Source organism: Nerophis lumbriciformis, linkage group LG36 (assembly GCF_033978685.3).
Source record: "Nerophis lumbriciformis linkage group LG36, RoL_Nlum_v2.1, whole genome shotgun sequence".
NCBI classification, from domain to species: Eukaryota; Metazoa; Chordata; class Actinopteri; order Syngnathiformes; family Syngnathidae; genus Nerophis; species Nerophis lumbriciformis.
Genome location: NC_084583.2, coordinates 22284798 through 22299796, shown reverse-complemented (window position 1 = coordinate 22299796; position 14999 = coordinate 22284798). Strand labels below are relative to the sequence as shown.

Sequence of the window (14999 nt, the reverse complement as noted above, 5' to 3'; positions counted from 1 at the left end):
AAGGACCTATTGTTATTCGTTCGTTTTATTCTTTATTCTTTATTATTCTTCCGCCGCCTCTTCGAGCACTAATTTGACCCACTTAACATGCTTCAAAACTCACCATATTTGACCCACACATCAGGACCTGCGAAAATTGTCTTTTAATAAAAAAACCAAACTGCAAAAATCAAAATTGCGCTCTAGCGCCCCCTAGGAAAAAAAAAAACTAGACTGCCTGTAACTCCCACTAGGAAGGTCGGAAAGACATGAAACAAAATCCTCTATGTAGGTCTGACTGAGACCTAACTTTCATAATGGTACATTCTCGGGCTAAAATCAACAGGAAGTTGGGAATTCCCCCTTCAAGACAAAAAAGTACTAAAAACAGTCACTTTTGCATCTTTGAGCTGTAATTTGACCCCCTTAAGATGCTTCAAAACTCACCGAACTGAAAACACACATCAGGACTGGCAAAAATTGCGATCTAATGAAAAAACCTAACCCCAAATCTCAAAATTGTGCTCTAGCGCAATTTTTTAATGAAACGCACAAAAAACTGCTCCTCGGATGAAAAAACTGACAGAACTGCCTGTAACTCCCACTGGGAAGGTCGGAGAGACATGAAACAAAAACCTCTATGTAGGTCTCACTTAGACCTACATTTCATAAATTGACAACTCCCAGCAAAAATCAACAGGAAGTTTGCTATTCCCCCTTCAAAACAAATTTTTTGTAAAAACCGGTCACCTTCCTTCAAAAACTATCTCCTCTGAGCGCGTTTGTCGTTTCGGCTTCAAACTAACACAGGAGAGAGATTGAACCCTTGTGTATAAAATAACAGAACAGCGTTTTAATACCTGCTCCGGTTTTGATTTTATGAGCCTTCAAAGACCCGCTGCGCTGATGCTGCTGCGCTGCTGTTTTTTTAAGATGGCTGCTTAAAAGTAGGAAGCACCAACGTGCCCACACAATGCAGACAAGGTAGGTACACTAGACAAAAGTATTGGGACACTTATGACTACCACCGGACAAAAGTATTGGGACACTTAGGCCGAAAACTGGACAAAAGTATTGGGACACTTGGGCCGAAAACTGGACACAAGTATTGGGACACTTGGGACTACAACTTGACAAAAGTATTGGGACACTTAGGACTACAACTTGCCAAACGTATTGGGACACTTGGGACTAAAACTGGACAAAAGTATTGGGACACTTAGGACTAGCACCTGCCAAATACGCGGGCCCGACCAACGCTGCTTGCAACTTTAATTTAATAATGTATTCATAATGGACCCTGCCCACCTCACAATAAAGCAGAAGGAAATGATTTCTCATGGCAAAAAGACCCCCTGTAAATTATGACATGCTTGTGAAATTCTGTTTTGCTCAAAAAAAATAGATAATTAAAGCTGCAAGCAGCATTGGTCGGGCCCGCATATTTGGCAGGTGCTAGTCCTACGTGTCCCAATACTTTTGTCTACTTTTAGTCTGAAGTGTCCCAATACTTTTGTCTAGCGTACCTACCTTGTCTGCATTGTGTGGGCACGTTGGTGCTTCCTGCTTTTAAGCAGCCATCTTAAAAAAAACAGCAGCGCAGCAGCATCAGCGCAGCGGGTCTTTGAAGGGTCATAAAATCAAAACCGGAGCAGGTATTAAAAAGCTGTTCTGTTATTTTATACACAAGGGTTTAATCTCTCTCCTGTGTTAGTTTGAAGCCGAAACGACAAACGCGCTCAGAGGAGATCGTTTTTGAAGGAAGGTGACCGGTTTTTACAAAACAATTGTTTTGAAGGGGGAATAGCAAACTTCCTGTTGATTTTTGCTGGGGGTTGTCAATTCATGAAATGTAGGTCTAAGTGAGACCTACATAGAGGTTTTTGTTTCATGTCTCTCCGACCTTCCCAGTGGGAGTTACAGGCAGTTTTGTCATTTTATTCTTCCGAGGAGGAGTTTTTTCTGCGTTTTATTCAAAAATTTGCTATAGCGCAATTTTTAAATTTGGGGTTAGGTTTTTTTTTATTAGATCGCAATGTCTGCCAGTCCTGATGTGTGCGTTCAGTTTGGTGAGTTTTGAAGCATGTTAAGGGGGTCAAATTACAGCTCAAAGAGGCAAAAGTGACCGTTTTTAGTACTTTTTTGTCTTGAAGGGGGAATTGCCAACTTCCTGTTGATTTTAGCCCGAGAATGTACTATTATGAAAGCTAGGTCTGAGTCAGACCTACATAGAGGTTTTTGTTTCATGTCTCTCCGACCTTCCTAGTGGGAGTTACAGGCAGTCTAGTTTTTTTTTTCCTAGGGGGCTCTAGAGCGCAATTTTTATTTTTGGGGTTTGTTTTTTTTATCAAAAGGCAATTTTCGCAGGTCCTGAAGTGTGCGTCAAATATGGTGAGTTTTGAAGCATGTTAAGTGGGTCAAATTGCAGCTCAAAGAGGCGGCCGGTATAATAATAATAATAAAACCTTACAAATTCAATAGGTCCTTATGTCCCATTGTATAAGGACTCCCTTTGGGAGTCCTTATACAATGGGCCATGCGGGCCCTAATTATTATTATTAATATTAGTAGTAGTAGTAGTAATAGTATTACCAATAATCATATTATTCTTATTATTATTAATAATAAAGATTTAGTCATAATAATAGCAGTCCAAAAATAGTAGATTTTTATTACTGTATTTTCCGGACCATAGGGCGCACCGGATTGTAAGGCGCACTGCTGATGGGCGGGTCTATTCAGGTCTATTTTCATACAAAAGGCGCACTGGAATATAAGGCGCATTAAAGGGGTCATTTTTTTCTTTTTCTAAATGTAAAACACTTCCTTGTGGTCTACATAACATGTGATGGTGGTTCTTTGCTCAAAATGTTGCAAATGTTGCATACATTTACACATCATCTTCAACTCACTTTCTGACAGTCTCTTCCGGATGCGCCATTTTGTGGGCGCTCTTATTTACGTGGCTCACCTTGGACAGCGTCTTCTCCCCGTCATCTTTGCTGTAGCGGTGTAGCGTGCAAGGATGGGTATTGGAAGAAGTGTCAAAAGATGGCGCTAACTGTTTTAATGACATTCACACTTTACTTCAATCAATAACGGAGCAGCATCTCCTCATCCGTGGCTCACTAGTGCAACAACAACACCCGAAATGTGTCCCGTGAAAAACCCTCTGAGCGGAACTCTCTAATAACTAAAGTTTCTTGGGTGAATAATGTAAAGTCACTACACCGGTATGTTTTAGCGCTTTCATGGCGAGTTTACTGACAGATATAAGTAAGAACTTTACACTACTTTATATTAAAAATGGCAACAGAGGAGGATGAATGTCACATAACAAGAAAGTAGAGAAAAAGAAGAAGCTTATCGACTACGGCGTCATCACAGACTACAAAGGCAGACGCGCGCAAATTTTCAGGACTTATGCAGATCCCAAATACACATCAGCAGGTACCAGAAAGTAAGAAAAGTTGATTTTGCACAATATTGCAAAACAAAACGCCAGATAATGTCTTACCTTATACACACAGCATAATAATACTCCTATGTTGAAGCACAGTACAATCCATCAAGCGGTGTGGCTTCATAGCTTACCAAAGTCCTACTAAAACATTTTGATAGATTTTTTTTAGCGCCGTGTGTAATGTTCTATATTTTGGTGCTGTTTACTTGAGTCATATTAGAGTCTACACATATCTCTTATGTGTGACTGCCATCATATGGCAGTCTACACCAATCTCTTATGTGTGACTGCCTGGTCACACTTATAATTTCACTATGTACCAAATAAAATTGCTTCGAGGTCGGTAAGCACAACCAAAACTATGCCGTCCATTAGGCTCACCGGGTCATAAGGCGCACTGTCGAGTTTTGAGAAAATTAAAGGATTTTAATTGCACTTTATAGTCTGAGAAATAGGGTAAATTAAATTTGGTTAATGTTGAGTGATGATTAAATTGAGTCAGTAACGCGAGCCCATGAAATTGAAAAAATACCTTAACGGCGGACATTTATCCATGAAAATATGGACAAGCTGCTGACGGGAGAAGCTGCTGATGGTGTGTTTGTCAGAGAAGCAGCTGGAAGGATATACCGTAGAAAATCCATTCTCCAAGGTAATTACTATTACACTACTATTACATAGTATTAATACATAGCTTCATAAAACTACTGTAGTTGTTCGTAGTACATTTTATCGTATGGTTTTTTTCCACACTATTTCTTATCTAACGGTTTATTTTTCTTTTGAAAGGCTTGTTACATGTTAAAATTGTGGGGTTTTGAGGTACTACTGTATTGGTGTCGTCATTATTAGGTACTAAGGTAGAATAAAGAATAATACTGGATTATTGTTCAAATTCAACAAAATTATTATAAAATGATACAATTTGATTTGAAAGTAAAAGTACTTTTTTAAGTACTCTATAAATCCCACAACCTAGAGCGTCAATTAATGTCTTCTATGGGAAACACGTAAGGGTAATAAAGTTGAAGTGCCAATGATTGTCACACACACACACTAGGTGTGGTGAAATGTGTCCTCTGCATTTGACCCAAGCCCCTTGGAGGTGAGGGGAGCAGTGAGCAGCAGCGGTGGCCGCGCCCGGGAATCATTTTGGTGATTTAACCCCCAATTCCAACCCTTGACGCTGAGTGCCAAGCAGGGAGGTAATGGCCGGGGTTTGAACTCACAACCTACCCATCTCAGGGATGGACAGTCTAACCACTAGGCCACTGAGGTTAGAGTGCAATACATCAGCATCTTGTCGTATTGCCTTTAAAAGTCACCTAACCTGAAAATGGATTCCATTTAGAAAAGGTGAGCAGGTGTTCAAGTGGGCCTTCTGGCACCCGGCCTGGCAAACTGAATGCCAACAGAATCAAGGTGTGTGTGTGTGTGTGTGTGCGTGTGCCTGCGAGCTTGTGTGTGAGAGGAAAATCTGGCGTGCGGTGAACGCTTCCATAGAGCACTTGTGGACTCATTCACATAAAGACAGTCTTTAGCACACTCCATGTATACCTGTGGCCACATCCCTGACCTGCAGGGGCGGGTTTGTGGTGAGGATGAAGCCGTGTCCGGTACTGCGGTCCAGAACAGGATCCCTGGTAATCTGCAGGGACAGCTTGGCTTGGTAATTCTGATTGGACAGGCTGTTGGAGCGTTGCGACCTCCCGTCTCCTAGCAACCGCTCCCTGGGTTGGGGAAAAGAGGGTAAGAGGTTACCCGAGGGATATTGTAACACATTTTGGGGGGACCAAAGGGGGTTGAAAACTGCACAGGCCATGTTGTTGTTTTTTAACAAATTAACACTGCAATTCATTCCAGGACTTTTGGTATACAGGTAAAAGCCAGTAAATTAGAATATTTTGAAAAACTTGATTGATTTCAGTAATTGCATTCAAAAGGTGTAACTTGTACATTATATTTATTCATTGCACACAGACTGATGCATTCAAATGTTTATTTCATTTAATTTTGATGATTTGAAGTGGCAACAAATGAAAATCCAAAATTCCGTGTGTCACAAAATTAGAATATTACTTAAGGCTAATACAAAAAAGGGATTTTTAGAAATGTTGGCCAACTGAAAAGTATGAAAATGAAAAATATGAGCATGTACAATACTCAATACTTGGTTGGAGCTCCTTTTGCCTCAATTACTGCGTTAATGCGGCGTGGCATGGAGTCGATGAGTTTCTGGCACTGCTCAGGTGTTATGAGAGCCCAGGTTGCTCTGATAGTGGCCTTCAACTCTTCTGCGTTTTTGGGTCTGGCATTCTGCATCTTCCTTTTCACAATACCCCACAGATTTTCTATGGGGCTAAGGTCAGGGGAGTTGGCGGGCCAATTTAGAACAGAAATACCATGGTCCGTACACCAGGTACGGGTAGATTTTGCGCTGTGTGCAGGCGCCAAGTCCTGTTGGAACTTGAAATCTCCATCTCCATAGAGCAGGTCAGCAGCAGGAAGCATGAAGTGCTCTAAAACTTGCTGGTAGACGGCTGCGTTGACCCTGGATCTCAGGAAACAGAGTGGACCGACACCAGCAGATGACATGGCACCCCAAACCATCACCCAACCATGCAAATTTTGCATTTCCTTTGGAAATCGAGGTCCCAGAGTCTGGAGGAAGACAGGAGAGGCACAGGATCCACGTTGCCTGAAGTCTAGTGTAAAGTTTCCACCATCAGTGATGGTTTGGGGTGCCATGTCATCTGCTGGTGTCGGTCCACTCTGTTTCCTGAGATCCAGGGTCAACGCAGCCGTCTACCAGCAAGTTTTAGAGCACTTCATGCTTCCTGCTGCTGACCTGCTCTATGGAGATGGAGATTTCAAGTTCCAACAGGACTTGGCGCCTGCACACAGCGCAAAATCTACCTGTGCCTGGTTTACGGACCATGGTATTTCTGTTCTAAATTGGCCCGCCAACTCCCCTGACCTTAGCCCCATAGAAAATCTGTGGGGTATTGTGAAAAGGAAGATGCAGAATGCCAGACCCAAAAACGCAGAAGAGTTGAAGGCCACTATCAGAGCAACCTGGGCTCTCATAACACCTGAGCAGTGCCAGAAACTCATCGACTCCATGCCACGCCGCATTAACGCAGTAATTGAGGCAAAAGGAGCTCCAACCAAGTATTGAGTATTGTACATGCTCATATTTTTCATTTTCATACTTTTCAGTTGGCCAACATTTCTAAAAATCCATTTTTTGTATTAGCCTTAAGTAATATTCTAATTTTGTGACACACGGAATTTTGGATTTTCATTTGTTGCCACTTCAAATCATCAAAATTAAATGAAATAAACATTTGCATGCATCAGTCTGTGTGCAATGAATAAATATAATGTACAAGTTACACCTTTTGAATGCAATTACTGAAATAAATCAAGTTTTTCAAAATATTCTAATTTACTGGCTTTTACCTGTATGTGTCAATACGTGATCCTTGGGGTGTTGTGTTTTCCCGGAATGCAAAGGAAAGTTGACGCGGGCGAGGCGTGAATGTAAGTACATCTTTTATTTTAAACACTAACAGACTACAAAAAAAGGAAGCAAACAAAAGGCGCGCACAATGGCGGAGAACAAACTTGACTAATGAAACAAAACTTGCACAAAGGCAGAAACTATGAACAATAAACAAAAACTTGGAACTATGGTAGCATGAAGACAAACAGAGGTAGCAGGGGTGTCAGAAGTAGCATGGTATGATAGGATAATGTCACCAGGAGGATCAGCAGAAACGGACAGGCTTAAATAGCAGTGACATGATCAGTGACAGGTGTGCGAGTGCAAAGCGTGAGACAGGTGCGTGACATGACAGGTGAAAACTAATGGGTTGCTATGGTGACAAAACAAACAAGAGTGCACAAAGAGTCCAAAAATAAAACCGAACATGACTAAAACAAAAACATGATCAACAGACATGACAATATGATGATGTACTGTCTGTCTGTCATACATCACTTTTTAAGGACATTTGACATATTTGGGCCTAAATTAGGTGGTAAATTAAGTCTGGTTTATGTATACGTATGACAGCCCAGTATTTGTCTTATTTTCTATGATGTTGTAGGAGATCGCTAAAGATATTGAGATATATGAAGGTCCCACGGTCAAACCTGGTGACAAAGGGAGACCGTGCTGTCTCAGTGATGGCACCTGGGCTACGGAATAAGATCCCTCTGAATGTCAAGTCCGCCACCACTCTTAAAACTCACCTCTTTACCGCAAATGACTTTTGATTTATGTGTTCATTGTGAGTCTTAAATGTTTAGTTTAGATTCCTTTGTGTGTCTCAGTCTCTGTTTTTTTGTTTTGTTTGTTTCTCCACTCGGGCACATAATAAATGAAAATAATAACATATTCAACAAGATCAGGGCTCTGCAACCTTTACAATCAAAAGAGACACTAAAGAAAAATAGTATACAGCCGCAAAAAACATAACACAGTTTATAAACTTTTAAAAGTTTTCATCTTTTTTATTTTCTATTTTGCAGGAAAAAAACATAATGTCCGTGTTAAATTAAACTCTTCTTCCTTTTCTCTTTTCTTTTTTGGCAAGTATTCATGGTTAGCTTACGTGATACATGGCATCTATAAGTGCAGAGTTTTGGGTAAAGCGCACAACACCACAAAAGGCATGGAAACACAAAAGGCTCATTAGCATTAAAGTGACTGACACCCAAAAGAGTGTGTTCCCAGGAGGGATCCCTTACTAAAAGCATGTTAGCACTTTCTAAATTCAACCATCAAGGCTAGATTATTTTGAAAACATACTACTGTGTAGTGGAACCTCTGGCAATTGTATGCTCTTAATTGGTTCAAGTCCTATTGCGATCACAGGACACACAACTGTGCAGATGACAGCCACATCTAGCTTTCACTGTCAGCCTGTTAACTGTTCAGTGTGTGGATGCAAAATAAATGTATTTAACTAAACTCAGACAAAACTGAAATTATTGTCTTTGGCTTAAAGGGGAACATTATATATTTTGATCATATTACGCCTATACTGGCTCACCTGCACTGGCTTCCTGTGCACTTAAGATGTGACTTTAAGGTTTTACTACTTACGTATAAAATACTACACGGTCTAGCTCCGTCCTATCTTGTCGATTGCATTGTACCATATGTCCTGGCAAGAAATCTGCGTTCAAAGAACTCCGGCTTATTAGTGATTCCCAGAGCCCAAAAAAAGTCTGCGGGCTATAGAGCATTTTCTATTGGGGCTCCAGTACTATGGAATGCCCTCCCGGTAACAATTAGAGATGCTACCTCAGTAGAAGCATTTAAGTCCCATCTTAAAACTCATTTGTATACTCTAGCCTTTAAATAGCCCCCCTGTTAGACCAGTTGATCTGCCGTTTCTTTTCTTTTCTCCTCTGCTCCCCTTTTCCTTGAGGGGGGGGGGGGGGGGGGGCACAGGTCCGGTGGCCATGGATGAAGTGCTGGCTGTCCAGAGTCGGGACCCGGGGTGGACCGCTCGCCTGTGCATCGGCTGGGAACATCTCTACGCTGCTGACCCGTCTCCGCTCGGGATGGTGTCCTGCTGGCCCCACTATGGACTGGACTCTTACTATTATGTTGGATCCACTATGGACTGGACTCTCACAATATTATGTCAGACCCACTCGACATCCATTGCTTTCGGTCTCCCCTAGAGGGGGGGGGGGGGTTACCCACATATGCGGTCCTCTCCAAGGTTTCTCATAGTCATTCACATCGACGTCCCACTGGGTTGAGTTTTTCCTTGCCCGTATGTGGGCTTTGTACCGAGGATGTCGTTGTGGCTTGTGCAGCCCTTTGAGACACTTGTGATTTAGGGCTATATAAATAAAGATTGATTGATTGATTGATTATCACAATTTCAGAAGGGTTAAAACCATTAAAAATCAGTTCCCAGTGGCTTACTTTATTTTTCCAAGTTTTTTTCAAAATTTTACCCATCACGCAATATCCCTAAAAAAAGCTTCAAAGTGCCGGATTTTAACCACCCGTCCATTTTCCTGTGACGTCACACAGTGAAGCCAACACAAACAAACATGGCGGAAAGAACAGCAAGCTATAGCGACATTAGCTCGGATTCAGACTCGGATTTCAGCGGCTTAAGCGATTCAACAGACTACGAATGTATTGAAACGGATGGTTGTAGTGTGGAGGCAGGTAGCGAAAACCAAATTGAAGAAGAAACTGAAGCTATTGAGCCATATCGGTTTGAACCGTATGCCAGCGAAACCGACGAAAACGACACGACAGCCAGCGACACGGGAGAAAGCGAGGACGAATTCGGCGATCGCCTTCTAACCAACGATTGGTATGTGTTTGTTTGGCATTAAAGGAAACTAACAACTATGAACTAGCTTTACAGCATATGAAATACATTTGGCTACAACATGCACTTTGAGAGTGCAGACAGCCCAATTTTCATCAATTAATATATTCTGTAGACATACCCTCATCCGCTCTCTTTTCCTGAAAGCTGATCTGTCCAGTTTTGGAGTTGATGTCAGCAGGCCAGGGAAGCTAGGGTCGATATTCTTCTCTTGATCATCTTGGGACGGTGTGAGCCAAGACATCCAGGGGGTTTAGCTCGCTCGTCTGCGGGAACAAACTGCCGCCATTGCTTGCTGTGCTACCGAGGTCCTTTGTCCCTGAATTGCTCACACATTCCGGCAGATTCAACGGGGGTCTGGCGGCAGATTTCTTTGACTTTATCATTGGAAATGCATCTGCTTTGAGTGTCGCAGGATATCCACACATTCTTGCCATCTCTGTCGTAGCATAGCTTTCGTGGGTAAAGTGTGCGGAACAAACGTCCAATTTCTTGCCACTTTGGCATCTTTGGGCCACTGGTGCAACTTGAATCCGTCCCTGTTGGTGTTGTTACACCCTCCGACAACACACCGACGAGGCATGATGTCTCCAAGGTACGGAAAACAGTCGAAAAAACGGAAAATAACAGAGCTGATTTGACTCAGTGTTTGAGAAAATGGCGGATTGCTTCCCGATGTGGCGCCACGTTGTGACGTCATCGCTCCGAGAGCGAATATTAGAAAGGCGTTTAATTTGCCAAAATTCACCCATTTAGAGTTCGAAAATGGGTTAAAAAAATATATGGTCTTTTTTCTGCAACATCAAGGTATATATTGACGCTTACATAGGTCTGGTGATAATGTTCCCCTTTAAATAAGCAAAGAGAAAATATTATTAGTCACCTTGAGACCCTCTCGCCTAATAATCAGGTTAGAAATGTCGGGGCAATAATGTACTCAGACTTGACCTTTAACAGACACATGAAGTCAATAACATCAGCAGCTTTTTACCAACCGAAAAAGATGGCCAAAATCAGAGGAGTTATGTTTAAATCATTCTTAGAAAGACTACGGTAATCCCTGCCTTTGTCTCAAGCAGGTTAGACTACCGTCAATATATTGAGACAAGCAAAAAGGGAATATTACAAAAGAATGTTGCATGCAAACAAAAATAACATAAAGGCTACATGGAATATTTTGAATAAAGCAATAGGAAATAGAACAAGGCGAACAGAACTACCTAGATATTAAAAAAAGATAATATGTAAATTGAAAACAAAGAGGAAATTGTCAATGAATGAAATCAATTCTTTGTAAATGTAGGACCTAGCTTAGCAAACCAAATAGCAAGAGCTAATGATCAATCAGGGCGTGTCTGGAAAAGGGAAAATAAGGTTATGCAGTCAATGTTTCTTAGTCAAGTGACTGAAAATGAAATATTATCGGTGGTTTATAAACTAAGAAACAAGACCTCAACAGACAATGAGGGAATTGACATGAAAATAATAAAAAAACACAATTGATTGCATCATTAAACCATTACATGATATAATTAATTGTTCTTTTAAAGTAGGACTTTTCCCAGACAGTATGGAAACAGCTAAGGTCATACCTTTATTTAAAACCGGTCATTATAGACCAGTATCTCTCCTATCTCCATTTTCAAAATGTTTGTTGATAAATTAGACTGCTTTATTGAAAAACATAAATGATTAAATGAAAGTCAGTATGGATTTGGATCAAATAGCTTGGCCATCATGAACATCATTGAAGAGATTACAACTGCAGTTGATCAAAATAAATACACAATATGAGTGTTCATTGATTTAAAGAAGGCATTCGATCATCAAATTCTCATTTGTAAATGATATACTTCTGGAGTTAGAGGAGTTGCACTGGACTGGTTAAGCAACAATATGTTGAGATTGATGGTTATAGATCACAATGTAGGAATATTGAATGTGGAATTCCACAAGGTTCCATTTTAGGACCCAAACTTTTTATTTTATATACAGGTAAAAGCCAGTAAATTAGAATATTTTGAAAAACTTGATTTATTTCAGTAATTGCATTCAAAAGGTGTAACTTGTACATTATATTTATTCATTGCACACAGACTGATGCATTCAAATGTTTATTTCATTTAATTTTGATGATTTGAAGTGGCAACAAATGAAAATCCAAAATTCCGCGTGTCACAAAATTAGAATATTACTTAAGGCTAATACAAAAAAGGGATTTTTAGAAATGTTGGCCAACTGAAAAGTATGAAAATGAAAAATATGAGCATGTACAATACTCAATACTTGGTTGGAGCTCCTTTTGCCTCAATTACTGCGTTAATGCGGCGTGGCATGGAGTCGATGAGTTTCTGGCACTGCTCAGGTGTTATGAGAGCCCAGGTTGCTCTGATAGTGACCTTCAACTCTTCTGCGTTTTTGGGTCTGGCATTCTGCATCTTCCTTTTCACAATACCCCACAGATTTTCTATGGGGCTAAGGTCAGGGGAGTTGGCGGGCCAATTTAGAAGAGAAATACCATGGTCCGTAAACCAGGCACGGGTAGATTTTGCGCTGTGTGCAGGCGCCAAGTCCTGTTGGAACTTGAAATCTCCATCTCCATAGAGCAGGTCAGCAGCAGGAAGCATGAAGTGCTCTAAAACTTGCTGGTAGACGGCTGCGTTGACCCTGGATCTCAGGAAACAGAGTGGACCGACACCAGCAGATGACATGGCACCCCAAACCATCACCCAACCATGCAAATTTTGCATTTCCTTTGGAAATCGAGGTCCCAGAGTCTGGAGGAAGACAGGAGAGGCACAGGATCCACGTTGCCTGAAGTCTAGTGTAAAGTTTCCACCATCAGTGATGGTTTGGGGTGCCATGTCATCTGCTGGTGTCGGTCCACTCTGTTTCCTGAGATCCAGGGTCAACGCAGCCGTCTACCAGCAAGTTTTAGAGCACTTCCTGCTTCCTGCTGCTGACCTGCTCTATGGAGATGGAGATTTCAAGTTCCAACAGGACTTGGCGCCTGCACACAGCGCAAAATCTACCCGTGCCTGGTTTACGGACCATGGTATTTCTGTTCTAAATTGGCCCGCCAACTCCCCTGACCTTAGCCCCATAGAAAATCTGTGGGGTATTGTGAAAAGGAAGATGCAGAATGCCAGACCCAAAAACGCAGAAGAGTTGAAGGCCACTATCAGAGCAACCTGGGCTCTCATAACACCTGAGCAGTGCCAGAAACTCATCGACTCCATGCCACGCCGCATTAACGCAGTAATTGAGGCAAAAGGAGCTCCAACCAAGTATTGAGTATTGTACATGCTCATATTTTTCATTTTCATACTTTTCAGTTGGCCAACATTTCTAAAAATCCCTTTTTTGTATTAGCCTTAAGTAATATTCTAATTTTGTGACACACGGAATTTAGGATTTTCATTTGTTGCCACTTCAAATCATCAAAATTAAATGAAATAAACATTTGAATGCATCAGTCTGTGTGCAATGAATAAATATAATGTACAAGTTACACCTTTTGAATGCAATTACTGAAATAAATCAAGTTTTTCAAAATATTCTAATTTACTGGCTTTTACCTGTATATTTGTGAGGTTTCGAAAATGTTATAGTACGTATTATTGGCAGACGATACAAATGTATACTGTTCAGGAGATAATATTGAAGAGGAAATGGTTCAACTAAAATTGTGGTTTGATGTAAATAAATGCTCTTTAAACTTGGAAAAGACTACATTTATGGTATTCAGTAATAAAAGAAAGATAGAAGTTAGTTTATCCATAAACAATGTGAACATTGAGAAGGTGTCTGAAATCAGATTTCTTGGGGTCATCTTAGATGAAAAGTTGAGATGGAAAGCTCATATATTGCATGGGAAAAATAAGCTATCTAAAAGTGTATTTATTTTCAACAAGGTTAAATACAGTTTCCCGTATAATACAATGAGAATGTTATATTGCTCAATTGCTCTACCTTATTTCAATTATTGTGCAGAAATATGGGGAATATAATAATAATGCCTTTATTTCTTTCACAGAAAAGAGCAATTGGTATCATGTTGACAGTAGGATACAAATCCACTCTTCATTAGGGCAGGATTATTCCAACTAAAAGACATTGTAGAATTGCATACTCTATTAGTGATGTTCAAAGCTAGAAATGAAGTTCTTCCAAAGGACTTACAAAAGTTATTTGTGTTCACGTCGGAAGATGAGAACCACAGAAGGCCGTATGACTTTAAATATCCAAGAGTGCCAACAAATTTGAAGCAAATGTGCTTATCTGTGGCTGGTGTGAAAGCATGGAATTCTCTAAAGAAAGACTTAAAAAGTTGCAAGAATATCTTTGAATTTAAAAGGAGTTACAAAAAGAAACAACTGGAATTATATCAAACTGATTTTTGATTTTGATTGGAACGTGTCATTTTGAAAATGCTTAAACGAAAATTAAAAGTATGTTGGAGTTGGTGGAGGGAACAGTGATAAAGTCATCTAAATCATTTGTGTTAAAAAGGGGGGCAGATAGATATAAGAATAGTATTCTTCCATCTGCTCCTTTCTGATCACGGAAATGTATAAGAAACAAAAAAACAATGAAAGTGTCAACTGTATATGGCTTGTATATATGCATACGGCGAGCGTGTAGAGAGGGTCCACACCTTCAGGTACCTTGGAGTCCACATCTCTAATGACTTCTCCTGGACAGTCAACACCACATCAATCATCAAGAAGGCTCAGCAGAGGCTACACTTCCTTAGAGTCCTCGGGAAGTACAACCTGAAGCCTGACCTGCTGCTGACCTTCTACCGCTCGTCCATCGAGAGCCTGCTGACCTACTGTATTACGGTATGGTACGGCAGCTGCACTGCAGCAGACAGGGAGAGGCTGCAAAGAGTGGTCAAGACGGCTCAGAAGATCATCGGCCGCCCTCTCCCCTCTCTGACGGACATCTACACCTCCCGCTGCCTCAACAGAGCCAGTGCCATCATCAAGGACAGCACCCACCCTGGCTCTGACCTGTTCCACCTGCTGCCCTCTGGGAAGCGCTACAGGTGCATTAAAACCAAAACAAACAGGCTAAAGAACAGCTTCTTCCCCAGGGCCATAACCATCCTGAACGGACTGCCCCATTGTCCCTCATAACTGCCTTCTCTTCGGTGCAATAACCCATTCCACCAACCACCCTGT

At 41.1% G+C, this 14999-nt stretch overlaps 1 protein-coding gene across 4 annotated transcripts in view; it reads right to left on the bottom strand.

Moving 5' to 3' along the window:
* The window catches only part of frmpd1b (FERM and PDZ domain containing 1b), a 155236-nt gene that overhangs the window by 69169 nt on the left and 71068 nt on the right, over positions 1–14999 (bottom strand). For 3 of the 4 annotated variants that reach the window (XM_061930309.2, XM_061930312.2, XM_061930310.2), the window contains exon 4: positions 5000–5172. The exons of the other annotated variant lie outside the window; for it this stretch is intronic. In XM_061930309.2, coding sequence (XP_061786293.1) covers positions 5000–5172 — 173 coding nt within the window. The remainder of the gene's footprint in view (positions 1–4999; positions 5173–14999) is intronic. 4 annotated transcript variants of the gene reach the window in all.